Source organism: Petromyzon marinus, chromosome 73, assembly GCF_048934315.1.
Source record: "Petromyzon marinus isolate PM22_M1 ecotype Great Lakes invasive population chromosome 73, UKy_Petmar_22M1.pri1.0, whole genome shotgun sequence".
NCBI lineage: Eukaryota > Metazoa > Chordata > Hyperoartia > Petromyzontiformes > Petromyzontidae > Petromyzon > Petromyzon marinus.
The window spans coordinates 254,180-276,524 of record NC_133739.1 but is presented as its reverse complement, the minus strand read 5'-3'; the positions used below and the strand labels follow the sequence as shown (position 1 = coordinate 276,524).

Here is a 22,345-nt window from a genome sequence, read left to right as displayed (position 1 = left end):
CATTAGGGGAAAGGACGGTGATCCAATCTCCGATCCCCAGGAACAAGTTTGCAGATTTGCTGAGCATTTCTGTGAGGTCCTGGGGGAGGGGAAATTCCTCGACATGGGAAACATCGTGGCACAAAGTGGGGATGACCCTGCTGAGGCTGCGGTGCCTCAAATATTGGAAGAAATCACCCCATGTGAGTGACTGGCTGAAGTGCCATCTGTTGAGGAAGTACTGAAGGCGATCCGGAGTCTGAGACCAGGAAAGGCAGCAGGCAGAGATGATCTCCCAAGCGAAATGCTGAGGGTGGCGTTTGTGCACAGACTGCCCTACATGACATCATAACAACAGTCTGGACCACTGGACGGGTTCCGCATGATTGGAAGGATGCCCTGGTGGTCCCCCTCTTTAAGAAGGGGGACGGCACAGACTGTAACAACTACAGGGGCATCTCACTCCTCAGTGTGCCGGGAAAGGTCCTGGCAAGGATTATTCAACATCGCCTTGCCAGGCACGCTGAGGAGAGGCTTGCGGAGCCCCAATGCGGTTTCAGGAAAGGGCGGTCCTGCACAGATGCCATATTTTCTGTCCGTCTGCTACAGCAGAGGTGTAGGGAATTCCAGCAAGACCTACATCTCTGTTTTATTGACCTGGTCAAGGCCTATGATACCATCAGTAGGCCTGGGCTCTGGGTTGTTCTTCGTGCTTTTGGAGTCCCTGACCCTCTGCTCACGATCATTAAGGACCTTCATGATGGTGAGCGGGCCTGGGTGGTGTCGGTGGTGTAGGTGGTGTAGGTGGTGGTGTAGGTGGTGGTGGTGGCGTGTAGGTGGTGGTGGTGTAGGTGGTGTAGGTGGTGGTGTAGGTGGTGGTGTAGGTGGTGTAGGTGGTGGTGGTGTGTAGGTGGTGGTGTGTAGGTGGTGGTGTAGGTGGTGGTGGTGTAGGTGGGGTAGGTGGTGGTGGTGTATATGGTGGTGGTGTAGGTGGTGGTGGTGGTGTAGGTGATATAGGTGGTGGAGGTGGTGTAGGTGGTGGTGGTGTCGGTGGTGGTGTGTAGGTGGTGGTGGTGTAGGTGGTGGTGTAGGTGGTGTAGGTGGTGTAGGTGGTGGTGTAGGTGGTGGTGTAGGTGGTGGTGGTGTAGGTGGTGGTAGTGTAGGTGGTGTAGGTGGTGGTGGTGTAGGTGGTGGTGTGTAGGTGGTGGTGTAGGTGGTGGTGGTGTAGGTGGTGTAGGTGGTGGTGGTGTAGGTGGTGGTGTAGGTGGTGTAGGTGGTGGTGGTGGTGTAGGTGATATAGGTGGTGGAGATGGTGGTGTAGGTGGTGGTGGTGTCGGTGGTGGTGTGTAGGTGGTGGTGGTGTAGGTGGTGTAGGTGGTGGTGTAGGTGGTGGTGTAGGTGGTGGTGCTGTAGGTGGTGGTGCTGTAGGTGGTGTAGGTGCTGGTGTAGGTGGTGTAGGTGGTGGTGCTGTAGGTGGTGTAGATGGTGGTGGTGTAGGTGGTGGTGTAGGTGGTCGTGGTGTAGGTGGTGGTGCTGTAGGTGGTGGTGGTGTAGGTGGTGGTGGTGGTGTAGGTGGTGGTAGTGTAGGTGGTGTAGGTGGTGTTGGTGTAGGTGGTGGTGGTGTAGGTGGTGGTGTAGGTGGTGGTAGTGTAGGTGGTGGTGTGTAGGTGGTGGTGGTGTAGGTGGTGGTGTAGGTGGTGGTGTAGGTGGTGGTGCTGTAGGTGGTGGTGCTGTAGGTGGTGGTGCTGTAGGTGGTGTAGGTAGTGGTTAAGGTGGTGGTGTAGGTGGTGTAGGTGGTGGTGCTGTAGGTGGTGTAGGTGGTGGTGGTGTAGGTGGTGGTGTAGGTGGTGTAGATGGTGGTGTAGGTGGTGTAGGTGGTGTAGGTGGTGGTGCTGTAGGTGGTGTAGGTGGTGGTGGTGTAGGTGGTAGTGCTGTAGGTGGTGTAGGTGGTGTCGGTGGTGGTGTAGATGGTGTAGGTGGTGGTGTAGGTGGTGGTGTGTAGGTGGTGGTGTAGGTGGTGGTGGTGTAGGTGGTGGTGTAGGTGGTGGTGCTGTAGGTGGTGGTGTAGGTGGTGCTGTAGGTGGTGTTGTTGGTGGTGGTGTAGGTGGTGTAGGTGGTGTAGGTGGTGGTGTAGGTGCTGGTGCTGTAGTTGGTGTAGGTGGTGGTGTAGGTGGTGGTGTAGGTGGTGTAGGTGGTCGTGGTGTAGGTGGTGGTGCTGTAGGTGGTGTAGGTGGTGGTGCTGTAGGTGGTGGTGTAGGTGGTGGTAGTGTAGGTGGTGTAGGTGATGGTGGTGTAGGTGGTGGTGGTGTAGGTGGTGGTGTGTAGGTGGTGGTGGTGTAGGTGGTGGTGCTGTAGGTGGTGTAGGTGGTGGTGGTGTAGGTGGTGGTGTGTAGGTGGTGTAGGTGGTGGTGGTGTAGGTGGTGGTGTGTAGGTGGTGGTGTAGGTGGTGGTGGTATAGGTGGTGGTGTAGGTGGTGGTGCTGTAGGTGGTGGTGTAGGTGGTGCTGTAGGTGGTGTAGGTGGTGTTGTTGGTGGTGTAGGTGGTGGTGTAGGTGGTGGTGTAGGTGGTGGTGCTGTAGGTGGTGTAGGTGGTGGTGTAGGTGGTGGTGTAGGTGGTGTAGGTGGTCGTGGTGTAGGTGGTGGTGCTGTAGGTGGTGTAGGTGGTGGTGCTGTAGGTGGTGGTGTAGGTGGTGGTAGTGTAGGTGGTGTAGGTGATGGTGGTGTAGGTGGTGGTGGTGTAGGTGGTGGTGTGTAGGTGGTGGTGGTGTAGGTGGTGGTGCTGTAGGTGGTGTAGGTGGTGGTGGTGTAGGTGGTGGTGTGTAGGTGGTGGTGGTGGTGTAGGTGGTGGTGGTGTAGGTGGTGGTGTGTAGGTGGTGGTGTAGGTGGTGGTGGTGTAGGTGGTGGTGTAGGTGGTGGTGGTGTAGGTGGTGCTGTAGGTGGTGTAGGTGGTGTTGTTGGTGGTGGTGTAGGTGGTGGTGTAGGTGGTGTATGTGGTGTAGGTGGTGGTGTAGGTGGTGGTGCTGTAGGTGGTGTAGGTGGTGGTGTAGGTGGTGGTGTAGGTGGTGTAGGTGGTCGTGGTGTAGGTGGTGGTGCTGTAGGTGGTGTAGGTGGTGCTGTAGGTGGTGGTGTAGGTGGTGGTAGTGTAGGTGGTGTAGGTGATGGTGGTGTAGGTGGTGGTGGTGGTGTAGGTGGTGATGTGTAGGTGGTGGTGGTGTAGGTGGTGGTGCTGTAGGTGGTGGTGGTGTAGGTGGTGGTGCTGTAGGTGGTGGTGGTGTAGGTGGTGGTGTGTAGGTGGTGGTGGTGGTGGTGTAGGTGGTGGTGGTGGGGTAGGTGGTGGTGGTGTAGGTGGTGGTGTAGGTGGTGGTGCTGTAGGTGGTGGTGCTGTAGGTGGTGGTGTAGGTGGTGGTGGTGTAGGTGGTGGTGTAGGTGGTGTAGGTGTTGGTGTAGGTGGTGTAGGTAGTGGTGTAGGTGGTGGTGGTGTAGGTGGTGTAGGTGGTGGTGTAGGTGGTGTAGGTGGTGGTGCTGTAGGTGGTGGAGGTGGTGGTAGTGTAGGTGGTGGTGTAGGTGGTGGAGGTGGTGTAGGTGGTATAGGTGGTGGAGGTGGTGGTGTAGGTGGTGGTGTAGGTGGTGTAGGTGGTGTAGGTGTTGTTGTTGTGGTTGTTGTTGTTGGTTTAGGTGTTGATGTTGTTGTTGTGGTTGATGTTGTTGTTGATGTTGTTGTTGTGGTTGATGTTGTTGTTGGTGTAGGTGTAGTTGTTGTTGTTGGTGAAGATGTAGTTGTTGTTGTTGTGGTTGATGTTGTTGTTGTAGTTGTTGTTGTGGTTGATGTTGTTGGTGAAGGTGTAGGTGTAGATGTTGTTGTTGTTGATGTGGTTGATGTTGTTGTTAGTGGTGAAGGTGTTGTTGTTGTGGTTGATGTTGTTGTTGGTGAAGGTGTTGATGTTGTTGTTGGTGTAGGTGTTGATGTTGTTGTTGTTGTTGGTGTAGGTGTAGATGTTGTTGATGTTGTTGGTGAAGGTGTAGTTGTTGGTGAAGGTGTAGTTGTTGTTGGTGTAGGTGTAGATGTTGTTGTGGTTGATGTTATTGTGGGTGTTGTTGTGGTTGTTGGTGGTGTAGGTGTAGTTGTGGTTGTTGTGGTTGTTGTTGGTGTAGGTGTAGATGTGGTTGTTGATGTTGTTGTTGTTGGTGTAGGTGTAGATGTTGATGTTGTTGTTGGTGTAGATGTTGTTGTTGTGGTTGATGTTGTTGTTGGTGTTGATGTTGTTGTTGGTGAAGGTGTTGATGTTGTTGTTGGTGAAGGTGTAGTTGTTGGTGAAGGTGTAGTTGTTGTTATGGTTGATGTTGTTGTTGGTGTTGATGTTGTTGGTGTAGGTGTAGATGTTGTTGTTGTGGTTGTTGATGTTGTGGTTGGTGAAGGTGTATATGTTGTTATGGTTGATGTTGTGGTTGTTGGTGAAGGTGTAGTTGTTGTTGTTGTGGTTGATGTTGTTGTTGTTGGTGTAGGTGTAGATGTTGTTGTTGTTATGGTTGATGTTGTTGTTGTTGGTGAAGGTGTAGTTGTTGTTGTTGTGGTTGATGTTGTTGTTGTTGGTGTAGGTGTAGATGTTGTTGTTGTTATGGTTGATGTTGTTGTTGTTGGTGAAGGTGTAGTTGTTGTGGTTGATGTTGTTGTTGTTGGTGTAGGTGTAGATGTTGTTGTTGTGGTTGTTGATGTTGTGGTTGGTGAAGGTGTAGTTGTTGTGGTTGATGTTGTTGTTGTTGGTGTAGGTGTAGATGTTGTTGTTGTGGTTGTTGATGTTGTGGTTGGTGAAGGTGTAGTTGTTGTGGTTGATGTTGTTGTTGTTGGTGTAGGTGTAGATGTTGTTGTTGTGGTTGTTGATGTTGTGGTTGGTGAAGGTGTAGTTGTTGTGGTTGATGTTGTTGTTGTTGGTGTAGGTGTAGATGTTGTTGTTGTGGTTGTTGATGTTGTGGTTGGTGAAGGTGTAGATGTTGTAGTTGTGGTTGTTGGTGAAGGTTCTGAGTGGTCAAGGCCTCACCGCGAGTTCTCGCCGCCTGGGCTGTCGCGTGACGTCACCGGTGTGGGGGGAGGGAGGTTGGTGCGTGGTGACGTCACGGAGGAGGGGGAGTGTACGTGGTGACGTCAGTAGTATACGTGGTGACGTCGCTAGTAGAGGACGGGCGGGTGCGTTGTGACAAGCTGAGGGTACGTGGTGACGTCACCGGGATGGGGGTGTGGGCTATGTGGTGACGTCATTTAACTGTTTCGTGCGTGCAACGTGGTGACGTCAACAGGTAGGGGGTGTAGGCTACGTGGTGACGTCACTAGCAGATGGGGCGGGAGATACGTGCAGTGTGCGTGGTGACGTAGTCAACGGAGGAATCAGAATACATGACGTTGATAATTGCGCATCGTGACGTCACAGCTGCCTAGCCAGTGCGATGATGTTTTCTGTCAACCGGAAGCTGTGAAGTGACGTCACGAGGCTGTTTCCAGGCAGAGGATAAAGAAACGCAGAGGGCAGGCGGTGGGCAGGTGAACGACTGGGCCTGAGTCACACAAACACACAGTACACACATACACATACACACACAAACACACAGTACACACACACAGTACACAAACACACAGTACACACACACAGTACACAAACACACATACACACAGTACACAAACACACATACACACAGTACACAAACACACATACACACAGTACACAAACACACATACACACAGTACACACAGTACACACATACACAGACACACAGTACACACAGTACACACACACAGTACACATATACACAGACACACAGTACACAAACACACATACACACAGTACACACACCTATACACACAGAGACACACACAGACAGAGACACACAGTACACACATACACACAGTACACACACATACACACACACACAGTACACACATACACACAGCTACACACACATACACACACACACAGACATACACACACAGACACACAGTACACACACACAGTACACACACACATACACACAGATACACAGTACACACACACACACAGTACACACACATACATACACATATACAGCTACACACCTACACCTACACACACAGACAGACACCTACACCTACACACACAGTACACACATACATACAGCTACATAGTACACACCTACACAGCTACACACACATACACACCTACACACAGCTACACACACACACACACACCCACACACACACCTACACACACACACAGACAGACACCTACACACACAGATACACAGTACACACACACAGAGTACACACATATACACACACACCTATACACACACATACACACACACAGCTACATAGTACACACCTTCACAGCTACACACACACATACACACCTACACAGCTACACACACAGCTACACACACACAGCTACACCTACACACACACAGCTACACCTACACACACAGACACACACACATACAGCTACATACACACTACACACACACCTACACACACAGACACACACACACCTACACACACAGACACACACACAGACACACACACACACCTACACATACACAGCTACACACACACAGCTACACACACAGCTACACACACAGACACACACACAGACACACACAGACACACACACAGACACACACACATACACACACAGACACATACACACACACACATACACAGCTACACACACACACAGATACACACACATACACACCTACATACACACACACAGACACACACACAGCTACACACACACATACACACACACATACACACATACACACACACAGATACACACACACAGATACACACACAGACACACACCTACACACACACAGATACACACACACACACAGCTACACACACATACACACACACAGACACACAGCTACCCCTACACACACACACACACAGACACCTACACCTACACACAGCTACACACACAGCTACACACACACATACACACCTACACAGACATACACAGACACACACACACAGACACACCTACACACACACCTACACACACAGCTACACACACACATAGACACACCTACACCTACACACAGCTACACACACAGCTACACACACACACAGCTACACACACACAGGTACACACACACACCTACACACACACCTACACCTACACACACAGCTACACACACACAGCTACACACACAGACACACATACACACACACAGCTACACACAGACACACCTACACACCTACACACACACACAGCTACACACACAAACAGCTACACACACAGCTACACACACACAGCTACACACCCCGCTACACACACACACAGCTACACACACACACACAGCTACACACACACCTACACACACACACAGCTACACACAGCTACACACACACAGCTACACACACAGCTACACACACACAGCTACACACACACACAGCTACACACACACACCTACATACACCTACACACAGCTACACACACACACCTACACACAGACACACCTACACACACACAGCTACACACACACCTACACACACAGCTACACACACACACTTACACACAGCTACACACACACACACACCTACACACACACAGCTACACACAGACACAGCTACACACACAGCTACACACCTACACACACCTACACACACAGCTACACACACAGCTACACACACACACCTACACACACACAGCTACACACAGACACACGTACACACACACCTACACACACAGCTACACACACAGCTGCACACACAGCTACACACACAGACACACACAGCTACACACCTAGACACAGCTACACACACCTACACACACACACCTACACACACACAGCTACATACACACAGACAGCTACACACACAGACAGCTACACACACACACACCTACACACACAGCTACACACACACAGCTACACACACACATACACAGATACACACCTACACACACACAGCTACACACACAGCTACAGACACAGCTACACACACAGCTACACACACAGCTACACACACAGCTACACACACACACAGCTACACACACACACACACAGCTACACACACACAGCTACACACACACAGCTACACACACACACACACAGCTACACACACAGACAACTACACACACACAGCTACACACACACACACAGCTACACACACAGCTACACACACAGCTACACACACAGACACACCTACACACACACACAGCTACACACACACAGCTACACACACACAGCTACACACACAGCTACACACACACACAGCTCACACCTACACCCCTACACACACACAGCTATACACACAGACACAGCTACACACACACCTACACACACACACAGACACACACAGACACACACAGCTACACACACAGCTACACACACACACACAGCTACACACACACCACACACAGCTACACACACATCTACACACACCTACACACACACAGCTACACACACACCTACACTTACACACAGCTACACACACACAGCTACACACACACACACAGCTACACACACACAGCTACACACACACACACCACACACAGTTACACACAGCTACACACACCTACACACACACAGCTACACACACACCTACACACACAGCTACACACACACACAGCTACACACACACACAGTCACACAGACACACACAGGCACACACAGACACACAAACACACACCTACAAACAGCTACACACACCTACACACACACACAGACACACACCTACACAATACCCACACACACACATGCAAACACACACCTACACACACCTACACACGGACACCACACACACCTACACACAGACACCTACACACACCTACACACACACCTACACACACCTACACACAGACACCACACACACCTACACACACACACAGACACACACCTACACACACACCTACACACACACCTAAACACAGGCACCACACACACCTACACACACACACACCTACAACACACACACCTACACACACACAGTCACACAGACACACACAGACACACAAACACACACACCTACAAACACCTACACACACACAGACACACACCTACACACACACAGACACACACCTACACAATACCCACACACACACACACACCTACACACACCTACACACAGACACCACACACACCTACACACACACAGACACACACCTACACACACACACCTACACACCTACACACACACCTAAACACAGACACCACACACACCTACACACACACACCTACAACACACACACCTACACCTACACACAGACACCACACACACCTACACACACACCTACACACACAGACACCTACACACAGACACACCTACACACACACCTACACACACCTACACCTACACACAGACACCACACACACCTACACACACACCTACACACACAGACACACCTACACACACACAAACACACAAACACGCACCACACACACCACAGACACACAAACACACACCACACACACACAGACACACACCTACACACACCTACACACAGACACCACACACACCTACACACACCTATAGACACACGCCTACACACACACACCTATACACACAGACACACCTACACACACAAACACACACCACACACACAGACACACACCTACAAACACCTACACACAGACACCACACACACCACACACACACCTACACACAGATACACACACACCACACAGATACACACACAGATACACACACAGATACACACAGACACCTAAACACACCACACACAGACACACACCTACACACCTACACAATACCTACACACACACAAACACACCTACACACACCTACACACAGACACCACACACCTACACACACACCTACACACACAGACACACACCTACACACAAATATACACCTACACACCTACACACACCTACACACAGACACCACACACACCTACACAAAGACACCACACACACCTACACACACACCTACACACCTACACACACAGACACCTACACACAGACACCTACACACACCTACACCTACACACACCTATACCTACACACAGACACCACACACACAGACACACCTACACACACACACACACAAACACACACCACACACACACAGACACCTACACACACACAGACACACCTACACACACCTACACCTACACACAGACACCACACACACCTACACACACACAGATACACAACACACACACACCTACACACACACAGACACACACACAGTCACACAGACACACACAGACACACACAGGCACACACCTACAAACACCTACACACAGACACCACACACACCTACACACACACACCTACACACACAGATACACACACACTGCACAGATACACACACAGATACACACACAGATACACACACAGATACACACAGACACCTACACACACACACCACACACACACAGACACACCACACACAGGCACACCACACACATTCACCACACACATTCACCACACACATTCACCACACAAACACATACCACACAGATACACACACAGATACACACCACACACCTACACACCACACACATTCACCACACACACAAACACATACCACACAGATACACACACAGATACACACAGATACACACACCACACACACACAGATACACACACAGACACCCACACAGACACACACACACAGATACACACACACAGACACACACATAGACACACACACAGATACACACACAGATACATACACACAGGTACATATACACAGATACACACACAGATACACACACAATATGCACACACAGATGCATACACAGATACACACACACACACAGATACACACACACACACAGATACACACAGATTCACACACAGATATACACACACACAGATACACACACAGATACACACACACAGATACACACAGATACACAGATAAACACACATACACAGATACACACACACAGATACACACACACAGACACACACACAGATACACACACAGACACACACACAGACACACACACAGAAACACACACACAGAAACACACACACAGATACACACACACAGATACACACACACACACAGATACACACACACACAGATACACACACACAGATACACACACAGATACACACATACACAGATACACACACACAGACACACACACAGATACACACACACAGATACACACACAGATACACACACACACAGATACACACACACACAGATACACACACACACACAGATACACACACACAGATACACACACAGATACACCACACACCACCATCTCTCTACCCCCTCTCTCTCTCCCCTCTGTGCCAGGAGTCGCATTGTCGTGCGTGGTGTGTGTGTGGTGTGTGTGGTGTGTGTGGTGTGTGTGTGGTGTGTGTGGTGTGTGTGGTGTGTGGGATGTGTGTGTGTGGTGTGTGGGATGTGTGGTGTGTGTGTGGGATGTGTGTGTGGTGTGTTTGTGTGTGGTGTGTGTGGGATGTGTGGTGTGTGTGTGGTGTGTGGGATGTGTGGTGTGTGTGTGGTGTGTGGGATGTGTGTGTGGTGTGTTTGTGTGTTGTGTGTGTGTGGGGTGTGGGATGTGTGTGTGGTGTGTGTGTGGGGTGTAGTGTGTGTGTGTGGTGTGTGTGTGGTGTGTGTGTGTGGTGTAAGTGTATGTGTGGTGTGTGTGTGTGGTGTGTGTGTGGGATGTGTGTGTGGTGTGTGTGTGGGGTGTAGTGTGTGTGTGTGGTGTGTGTGGTGTAAGTGTATGTGTGGTGTGTGTGTGTGGTGTGTGTGTTTGTGGTCTGTATGTGGTGTGTTTGGGGTGTGTGGGATGTGTGTGGTGTGTGTGTGGTGCGTGTGGTGTGTGTGTGGGGTGTAGTGTGTGTGTGGTGTGTGTGTGGTGTGTGTGGTGTAAGTATGTGTGGTGTGGTGTGTGTGGTCTGTATGTGGTGTGTTTGGGTGTGTGTGTGGTGTGTGTGTGGTGTTTGTAGGGTGTGTAGGGTGTGTGTGGTGTGTGGGATGTGTGTGTGGTGTGTGTGTGGTGTGTGTGTGGTGTGGTGTGTGTGTTGTGTGTGTTGTGTGTGTGTGTGTGGGATGTGTGTGTGGTGTGTGGGATGTGGTGTGTGGGATGTGTGTGTGGTGTGTGTGTGGTGTGTGTGGTGTGTGTGTGGGATGTGTGTGTGGTGTGTGTGTGTGGTGTGTGTGTGGGGTGTGTGTGTGGTGTGTGTGTGGTGTGTGTGGTGTGTGTGTGGTGTGTGTGTGGTGTGTGTGTGTGTGTGTGTGTGTGTGTGTGGTGTGTGTGTGCTGTGTGGTGTGTGTGTGGTGTGTGTGTGTGGTGTGTGTGGTGTGTGTGTGTGTGGTGTGTGTGTGTGGTGTGTGTGGGGTGTGTGTGGTGTGTATGGGTGGTGTGTGTGTGGTGTGCTTTTTTTACATCGTAGCTTAGTGGTAGTTAATTAATTGTACAAGACCTACATCTCTGCTTTATTGACCTGGTCAAGGCATATGATACCATCAGTAGGCCTGGGCTCTGGGTCGTTCTTCGTGCTTTTGGAGTACCTGACCCTCTGCTCACGATCATTAAGGACCTTCATGATGGTGAGCGGGCCCGGGTAAGACTACTTGGCCGGGAGTCGGAGCCATTCCCTGTACACCTTGGGGTGCGACAGGGATGTCCTCTGGCTCCCACATTATTTAACATCTATTTTGACCACGTAGTTCGTGAAGCCTTCAATAGCTGTACCGGGGGAATCTCCATCTGGTACAGATATAATGGGAGGCTAATCGATGCCCGGGTGCGGTCAAGGGATGGCTCCCCATTGCTCAACCACGTTATGTATGCTGATTTGGTAATAGCTGCTCATTCAGAGGAGGAGTTGGAGACGCTGCTGCTGAGACTGGAGCGTGCCACTAAGAGGTGGGGCCTTACCATCAGCCCCACCAAAACTAAACACCTGCCTGGGTAGTTTGTACCATCGGACACTCCACCCCCACAACTCCCAATCGGTAATGGGGCAGTTGTGGAGAGAGTGGAGAGTTTCCCATACCTGGGCAGTGTGCTCATGACCGGCTCCGGTTTGACAGCAGAGGTCTCACTCCGAATCAGTCGAGCGGCAATATCTTTTCATCGGCTGCGTAACGCTGTGTGGAAGCTACCTGGTCTGTCGCTCCGCACTAAGCTTCAGGTCTTCTCGGCCACGGTCATTCCCTCCCTTCTCTACGCTTGCGAAACGTGGACCCCCCTAATGGAGCATCTTCGCCGATTGTAAACATTTAGGCTGGCCTGCCTACGATCCATCCTGGGTTTAACCAGGCTGGATTGTGTGAGGAGCTCACAAATCCTTGAAATATCTGTCCATCTGTGAGCTCCTCCGGCAGGCAAGGCTGCGTTGGCTGGGTAATGTCGCCTGCATGCCCAGCCACCGCATGCCAAAACAGCTTTTGTTTGGCCGGATCGAGGGGGCTAAACGGGCGCGGCACGGGCTAGAGAAGAGATGGAGTGATGTGGTACAGGAGGACGTGGAGCTGAGTGGACTTGCCGATGACCGGTACCAGCGGTGTCAAGATCGGCCTCTGTGGAGGAGGCTCGTGAAGGACGCTACTGGGCAGTTGGAGGTAGTCGCCCTCCAACAACAACGGAGGGCGGAGGAGCGACGCTCACAACAACGAGCGGAGCGCCGGGTGGCTAAAGCACAGCAGGTTGGCACAGTAGGGGGCACAGGTGGTGCATCAGCCAGTCATCTCAGTCAGTCGACCCGTGGCACCTGGGTCTGCCCCGTGACCTCCTGCCAGCGGGCGTTCGACACTTCACGTGGCCTCAGGGTGCACATGGCCTGGCACAAGCGTCGTGGTGACGTCACCACCACTTAGTGTTGAATGGTGGTTGTTGGTTGAATTAATGAGTTGGTGAATGAACGAGTGGGTGATTGACAGTCTGTGTAGCACTGAGGGAGAAAAAGACGGCCGGGCATAGTAGTGTAGTGTGTAGTGTAGTAGTTAATGCAGTAGTTGATTCCTTGCAAGAGCTATAATCCATTTGACGATTGAACATCTCAACGCAACCCCCGTCTCATTGCTGCCAGCAAGGGTAGAACGCTCGATTCCCGTCGTTGATGCTCGCAGCAGAGCCGATCCGGCCGCCCGCACGGCGGCTCGTGTCCAATGCCGCCGGCGTGCGTCTGAGTGTTCACCGCAACTTCCTTGGGATAAAAACACCGGAAATCTTCTTCCTCCCCCCCCTCCTCCTCGTATTTCCGCGTAGGACCGTTCCCGCTACAACGTCCCCCCCCTCCCCACCGTTCCCGCTACAACGTCCCCCCCCTCCCACCGTTCCCGCTACAACGTCCCCCCACTCCCACCGTTCCCGCTACAACGTCCCCCCCCTCCCCACCGTTCCCGCTACAACGTCCCCCCCCTCCCCACCGTTCCCGCTACAACGTCCCTCCCCTCCCGCCGTTCCCGCTACAACGTCCCCCCCCTCCCCACCGTTCCCGCTACAACGTCCCCCCCCTCCCCACCGTTCCCGCTACAACGTCCCCCCCCCTCCCACCGTTCCCGCTACAACGTCCCCCCCCCTCCCACCGTTCCCGCTACAACGTCCCCCCCCTCCCCACCGTTCCCGCTACAACGTCCCTCCCCTCCCCACCGTTCCCGCTACAACGTCCCCCCCCCCTCCCACCGTTCCCGCTACAACGTCCCCCCCCTCCCACCGTTCCCGCTACAACGTCCCCCTCCACACCGTTCCCGCTACAACGTCCCCCCCCTCCCACCGTTCCCGCTACAACGTCCCCCCACTCCCACCGTTCCCGCTACAACGTCCCCCCCCTCCCCACCGTTCCCGCTACAACGTCCCCCCCCTCCCACCGTTCCCGCTACAACGTCCCCACCTCCCCCTCCCCACCGTTCCCGCTACAACGTCCCCCCCCTCCCCACCGTTCCCGCTACAACGTCCCCCCCCTCCCCACAGTTCCCGCTACAACGTCCCCCCCCTCCCCACCGTTCCCGCTACAACGTCCCCCCCCTCCCACCGTTCCCGCTACAACGTCCCCCCCCCTCCTCCCCACAGTTCCCGCTACAACGTCCCCCCCCCTCCCCGCCCCTTCCCGCCAACCCTTCCCCCCCCCCCAGCGACGTCCAGCGTCCCCGCCATGGAGCGCCGTCGCCGCCCTCCCGGCACCGCCACCGGCACCGCCGCCTCCTCCGGTGCCAGCGTTGCCGGTGGTGCCGCCGTCGGCGTCGGTGCCACCGCGACCAAGTGGCACCAGTGCGGCCGCTGCCCGTACGGCACCCGCCGGAAGGCGCACATGCGCATCCACCTGCGCGTGCACACGGGCGAGCGGCCCTTCGTGTGCACCGTCTGCTGGAAGGAGTTCACGCAGCTGGGCAGCCTGCAGCGGCACCAGCGCACGCACACCAGCGAGCAGCCCTTCAAGTGCGCCGCCTGCGGCCGCGCCTTCACCCAGCTGGGCAACCTCAAGCGGCACCAGCGGACCCACACGGGCGACCGGCCCTTCGGCTGCGCCGAGTGCGGCCGCGCCTTCGCCGCGTCGTCCCACCTGCGGCGCCACGGGGCCGTGCACGCGCCCGACCGGCCCTTCCGCTGCGGCGAGTGCGGCAAGGGCTTCGGGCACGCGAGGGCGCTAGCGCGGCACCGCAAGCGCCACGCCGTCGGCGTCGGCGAGGTGGGGGGTGGGGAGGTGAAGGAGGAGGTGGAGATGAAGGAGAAGGAGGTGAAGGAGGAGAAGGAGGAGGAGAAGGAGGAGAAGGAGGTGAAGGAGGAGGAGGAGGAGAAGGAGGAGGAGCTGAGGAAAGTGGCGGATGCCGAGGGGAGCCGGACTGCCGCTGACGGAGAGGCCGCAGGACGAGGAGAGACGGAGGAGGAGGAGGAAGAGGAGGAGGAGGAGGAAGACGATGGAGACGATGGAGACATCGGAGACAGCGGAGACAGCGGAGATGAAGGAGAGGAAGGAGGGGAAGGAGAGGAGGAGGAAGGAGAGGAGGAGGAGGAAGGAGAGGAGGAGGAGGAGGAAGGAGGTGGCGGCTGCGGTAGCGGCGGGCGACGTTGATCCACGTTGGCACCACAAGGAGGGGCGGACCGGAAATGAGACACGGAGGAGGAGGAGGAGGAGGAGCCACGGAGGAGACAATGGGGGAGGAGCCACGGAGGAGGAGGAGCCACGGAGGAGGAGCCAAGGGAGGAGGAGCCACGGAGGAAAGCAATGGGGGAGAAGCCACGGAGGAGGAGGAGCCACGGAGGAGACGAAGGGGGAGGAGCCACGGAGGAAACAAAGGGGGAGGAGCCACGGAGGAGAGAAAGGGGGAGGAGCCACGGAGGAGGAGACAAAGGGGGAGGAGCCATGGTGGAGACAAAGGGGGAGGAGCCACGGAGGAGGAGACAAAGGGGGAGGAGTCACGGAGGAGGAGTCAAAGGGGGAGGAGGGGGACACGAGACAGAAGAAGATGGCGGTGATGATGGTGGCGGTGATGATGGCGATGGCGGTGATGATGATGGTGATGATGATGATGGTGATGATGATGTTGGTGATGATGATGGCGATGATGATGGTGGCGGTGAAGGAGAAATGTGATGGAGGTGGTGGCGGTTCTCCTGGCTCGGTAGCCAGGAGAGATGTTGACTACCTCGCCTGGTCTACAGGAGGTCGTGGGTTCAATGCTGAGATGTTGACTACCTCGCCTGGTCTACAGGAGGTCGTGGGTTCAATGCTGAGATGTTGACTACCTCGCCTGGTGTACAGGAGGTCGTGGGTTCAATGTTGAGATGTTGACTACCTCGCCTGGTGTACAGGAGGTCGTGGGTTCAATGCTGAGATGTTGACTACCTCGCCTGGTGTACAGGAGGTCGTGGGTTCAATGCTGAGATGTTGACTACCTCGCCTGGTGTACAGGAGAGTCGTGGGTTCAATGTTGAGATGTTGACCACCTCGCCTGGTGTACAGGAGGTCGTGGGCTAGACGTTGATATGTTGACCACCTCGCCTGGTGTACAGGAGGTTGACCCTGACGATGCTGCCGCTGTATCTCTGGAGTGGTTGAGTGGATTTGACTCCAACTCCTCCGTTCCCCCTCCCCCCTCCATGTCTCTATGGGTACCTGTGGGTCTCTGGGTACCTGTGGGTACCTGTGGGTCTTTATGGGTCTCTTTATGGGTCTCTATGGGTACCTGTGGGTCCCTGTGGGTCTCTGGGTACCTGTGGGTCTCTGTGGGTCCCTGTGGGTCTCTATGGGTACCTGTGGGTCTCTGTGGGTCCCTGTGGGTCTCTATGGGTACCTGTGGGTCTCTGTGGGTACCTGTGGGTCTCTCTATGGGGCTCTATGGGTACCTGTGGGTCTCTATGGGTACCTGTGGGTCTCTATGGGTACCTGTGGGTCTCTGTGGGTCCCTGTGGGTCTCTGTGGGTCTCTATGGGTCTCTGTGGGTACCTGTGGGTCTCTCTATGGGTCTCTATGGGCACCTGTGGGTCTCTATGGGTACCTTTGGGTCTCTATGGGTACCTGTGGGTCTCTATGGGTATCCTGTGGATCTCTATGGGTACCTGTGGGTCTCTGTGCGTCTCTATGGGTCTTTGTGGGTACCTGTGGGTCTCTATGGGTACCTGTGGATCTTTATGGGTACCTGTGGGTCTCTATGGGTCTCTATGGGTACCTGTGGGTCTCTATGGGTACCTGTGGGTCTCTATGGGTACCTGTGGGTCTCTATGGGTCTCTATGGGTACCTGTGGGTCTCTTTAGGGGCCTACTATTAGTCGTTTTTAGTTTATTTACTCTTATAAAACTACTTCTAGTGTTTTTTTAAATTAAAACTACTAGTAGTTACTATTTTTTATTTTATTAAAGTGAATAAAATAAAATAAAAACTACCAGCAGTTTAATAAAACCTACTTCTTTAATGAAACCCCGCCACTTTTTTCAAATTGTTCTTGCCGTGGTTTTCACCACCTGATGATGATTGCTTCTTGTGTTGCAGGCGAAACGTCGTGAGAATTTTATTGTTTTATATTTTTATTATTTTATTGTTTCCCCTTCTAACGCGGCGGTGACTTTGCCGAAAGAACCAAGAATAATAATTTTATTGTTTTATATTTTTATTATTTTATTGTTTCCCTATCTAACGCGGTGGTGACTTTACCGAAAGAACCATGAATAATAATTTTAATGTTTTACAATTATTTTATTGTTTTATATTCTTTTTATTTTATTGTTTCCCCTTCTAAACGTGGTGGTGACTTTACTCAAAGAACCAATAATATTAATCCCTGCAGACACGAAAGCTTTAAATCAAGACATGAACTTAGTTTAGTTTTAGTGTGGGTCTCGATGAGTGGCTCGCTGCATCTATGAATCTCTGTGGTTCTGTACGAGTCTCTGAATCTCCGTGGGTCTCTATGAGTACGGGTGTCTCTATGGGTCTCTATGGGTCTCTGTGAGTCACTGAGTCTCTATGGGTCTCTGTGAGTCTCTATGGGTCTCTGTGAGTCACTGAGTCTCTATGGGTCTCTGTGAGTCTCTGAGTCTCTATGGGTCTCTGTGAGTCACTGAGTCTCTATGGGTCTCTGTGAGTCTCTATGGGTCTCTGTGAGTCACTGAGTCTCTATGGGTCTCTGTGAGTCACTGAGTCTCTATGGGTCTCTGTGAGTCTCTGAGTCTCTATGGGTCTCTATGGGTCTCTGTGAGTCTCTATGGGTCTCTGTGAGTCACTGAGTCTCTATGGGTCTCTGTGAGTCACTGAGTCTCTATGGGTCTCTGTGAGTCTCTGAGTCTCTATGGGTCTCTATGGGTCTCTGTGAGTCACTGAGTCTCTATGGGTCTCTGTGAGTCTCTATGGGTCTCTGTGAGTCTCTGAGTCTCTATGGGTCTCTGTGAGTTTCTGAGTCTCTATGGGTCTCTGTGAGTCACTGAGTCTCTATGGGTCTCTGTGAGTCTCTATGGGTCTCTGTGAGTCACTGAGTCTCTATGGGTCTCTGTGAGTCTCTGAGTCTCTATGGGTCTCTATGGGTCTCTGTGAGTCTCTATGGGTCTCTGTGAGTCACTGAGTCTCTATGGGTCTCTGTGAGTCTCTGAGTCTCTATGGGTCTCTATGGGTCTCTGTGAGTCACTGAGTCTCTATGGGTCTCTGTGAGTCTCTATGGGTCTCTGTGAGTCACTGAGTCTCTATGGGTCTCTGTGAGTCTCTGAGTCTCTATGGGTCTCTATGGGTCTCTGTGAGTCTCTATGGGTCTCTGTGAGTCACTGAGTCTCTATGGGTCTCTGTGAGTCACTGAGTCTCTATGGGTCTCTGTGAGTCTCTGAGTCTCTATGGGTCTCTATGGGTCTCTGTGAGTCACTGAGTCTCTATGGGTCTCTGTGAGTCTCTATGGGTCTCTGTGAGTCTCTGAGTCTCTATGGGTCTCTGTGAGTCTCTGAGTCTCTATGGGTCTCTGTGAGTCACTGAGTCTCTATGGGTCTCTGTGAGTCTCTATGGGTCTCTGTGAGTCACTGAGTCTCTATGGGTCTCTGAGTCTCTGAGTCTCTATGGGTCTCTATGGGTCTCTGTGAGTCTCTATGGGTCTCTGTGAGTCACTGAGTCTCTATGGGTCTCTGTGAGTCACTGAGTCTCTATGGGTCTCTGTGAGTCTCTGAGTCTCTATGGGTCTCTATGGGTCTCTGTGAGTCACTGAGTCTCTATGGGTCTCTGTGAGTCTCTATGGGTCTCTGTGAGTCTCTGAGTCTCTATGGGTCTCTGTGAGTCTCTGAGTCTCTATGGGTCTCTGTGAGTCTCTATGGGTCTCTGTGAGTCACTGAGTCTCTATGGGTCTCTGTGAGTCTCTGAGTCTCTATGGGTCTCTATGGGTCTCTGTGAGTCACTGAGTCTCTATGGGTCTCTGTGAGTCTCTATGGGTCTCTGTGAGTCTCTGAGTCTCTATGGGTCTCTGTGAGTCTCTGAGTCTCTATGGGTCTCTGTGAGTCTCTATGGGTCTCTGTGAGTCACTGAGTCTCTATGGGTCTCTGTGAGTCTCTGAGTCTCTATGGGTCTCTATGGGTCTCTGTGAGTCACTGAGTCTCTATGGGTCTCTGTGAGTCTCTATGGGTCTCTGTGAGTCACTGAGTCTCTATGGGTCTCTGTGAGTCACTGAGTCTCTATGGGTCTCTATGGGTTTCTGTGAGTCACTGAGTCTCTATGGGTCTCTGTGCGTCTCTATGAGTGACTATGAATCTCTGTGAGTCTCTGTGGGTGTCTAAGTCTTTGTGGGTCTCTGTGGGTCTCTGTAAGTCTCTGAGTCTCTGAGTTTCTATGAGTGACTATGAGTCTGTGGGTTTCTATGGGTGACTATGAGTGACTATGAGTGACTATGAGTGACTATGACTATGAGTGACTATGAGTGACTCTGAGTACAGGGGGGGTGGTCTCAACAGCTCTTCACGTTCGGTACGTTTGGCTTCCGTGACCGGCAACACTTTGGTGGCCGGAGAGAATGGAGGAGGTGGTGGTGGTGGTGGTGGCGGTGGTGGTGGCGATGGTGGCGATGGTGGTGATGGTGGTGGTGGCGATGGTAGTGGTGGCGATGGTGGCGATGGTGGTGGTGGCGATGGTGGCGATGGCGGTGGTGGCGATGGTGGCGATGGTGGCGATGGCGATGGTGGCGATGGTGGCGATGGTGGTGTTGGTGGTGGTGGCGATGGCGGTGGTGGCGATGGTAGTGGTGGCGATGGTAGTGGTGGCGATGGTGGCGATGGCGATGGTGGTGATGGTGGTGTTGGTGGTGGTGGCGATGGTGGCGATGGTAGTGGTGGCGATGGTGGCGATGGCGGTGGTGGCGATGGGTGGTGGTGGCGATGGCAGTGGTGATGGCGATGGCGGTGGTGGCGATGGGTGATGGTGGCGGTGGGTGATGGTAGCGGTGGTGGTGCCGATGACGCCCTCCGAGGCCTTTAACAGAGAGGAGAAATAAAAGATTGAATCCACGCCCCCCCGCCTGGCCGTCTGCAGCTCCCTCGCGCTCCTCCCGAAGCGGACAGAACTCCGTTCCGGATCGGGGTCAAACCGTTCCCTGCGACCGCCGCTGACCCGGAAATCCGCCCTGGGACAAAGGTGGCCACCAGCTCGCTGGGCCGCTGATCCCTTCAGTATTCTCGCATCGCTCAATCTCACCACGCTTCTGTGTGTGTCCCCCTCTCTCTGTTCCTCGTCCATCGCTCACCACGCTTCTGTGTGTCTCTCTCTGTCTGTCTGTGTCGGATTCTCAATCGCTAAGTTCCCAGTCTTCGCCGTGTCTCTCTCTGTCTGTCTGTGTCGGATTCTCAATCGCTAAGTTCCCAGTCTTCGCTGTGTCTCTGTCTGTCTGTGTCGGATTCTCAATCGCTAAGATCCCAGTCTTCGCCGTGTCTCTCTCTGTCTGTCTGTGTCGGATTCTCAATCGCTAAGTTCCCAGTCTTCGCTGTGTCTCTTGTCTGTGTCGGATTCTCAATCGCTAAGTTCCCAGTCTTCGCTGTGTCTCTCTGTCTGTCTGTGTCGGATTCTCAATCGCTAAGTTCCCAGTCTTCGCTGTGTCTCTCTCTGTCTGTCTGTGTCGGATTCTCAATCGCTAAGTTCCCAGTCTTCGCCGTGTCTCTGTCTGTATGTGTCGGATTCTCAATCGCTAAGTTCCCAGTCTTCGCTGTGTCTCTCTCTGTCTGTATGTGTCGGATTCTCAATCGCTAAGTTCCCAGTCTTCGCTGTGTCTCTCTCTGTCTGTCTGTGTCGGATTCTCAATCGCTAAGTTCCCAGTCTTCACTGTGTCTCTCTGTCTGTCTGTGTCGGATTCTCAATCGCTAAGTTCCCAGTCTTCACTGTGTCTCTCTCTGTCTGTCTGTGTTGGATTCTCAATCGCTAAGTTCCCAGTCTTCGCCGTGTCTCTGTCTGTGTCGGATTCTCAATCGCTAAGTTCCCAGTCTTCGCTGTGTCTCTGTCTGTCTGTCTGTGTCGGATTCTCAATCGCTAAGTTCCCAGTCTTGGCTGTGTCTCTCTGTCTGTGTCGGATTCTCAATCGCTAAGTTCCCAGTCTTCGCTGTGTCTCTGTCTGTCTGTGTCGGATTCTCAATCGCTAAGTTCCCAGTCTTCGCTGTGTCTCTGTCTGTCTGTGTCGGATTCTCAATCGCTAAGTTCCCAGTCTTCACTGTGTCTCTCTGTCTGTCTGTGTCGGATTCTCAATCGCTAAGTTCCCAGTCTTCGCCGTGTCTCTGTCTCTCTGTCTGTGTCGGATTCTCAATCGCTAAGTTCCCAGTCTTCGCCTTGTCTCTGTCTGTGTCAGATTCTCAATCGCTAAGTTCCCAGTCTTCGCTGTGTCTCTGTCTCTCTGTCTGTGTCGGATTCTCAATCGCTAAGTTCCCAGTCTTCGCTGTGTCTCTCTCTGTCTGTCTGTGTCGGATTCTCAATCGCTAAGTTCCCAGTCTTCACTGTGTCTCTCTCTCTGTCTGTG

At 52.8% G+C, this 22,345-nt stretch overlaps 1 protein-coding gene across 2 annotated transcripts; it reads left to right on the top strand.

Moving 5' to 3' along the window:
• The first annotated feature begins 5,403 nt into the window (after positions 1-5,403).
• On the top strand, positions 5,404-20,857 carry LOC142906966 (uncharacterized). Of its 2 annotated transcripts, none has more exons than XM_076055812.1 (2): positions 5,404-5,511; positions 14,156-20,857. In XM_076055812.1, exon 2 carries the CDS (start codon positions 15,042-15,044, stop codon positions 15,957-15,959), a length of 918 nt encoding a protein of 305 aa, XP_075911927.1. In that variant the 5' UTR covers positions 5,404-5,511; positions 14,156-15,041; the 3' UTR covers positions 15,960-20,857. The 2 variants fall into 2 exon arrangements, with proteins under 2 accessions (XP_075911927.1, XP_075911928.1); XM_076055813.1 differs by having other exon boundaries at positions 5,405-5,511; positions 15,022-20,857.
• The last annotated feature ends 1,488 nt before the right edge of the window (positions 20,858-22,345 follow it).

What these genes read in the sequence shown, in the direction of transcription:
- LOC142906966 (XM_076055812.1), top strand. Translation starts at nt 15,042, where the DNA reads ATGGAGCGCCGTCGCCGCCCTCCCGGCACCGCCACCGGCACCGCCGCC.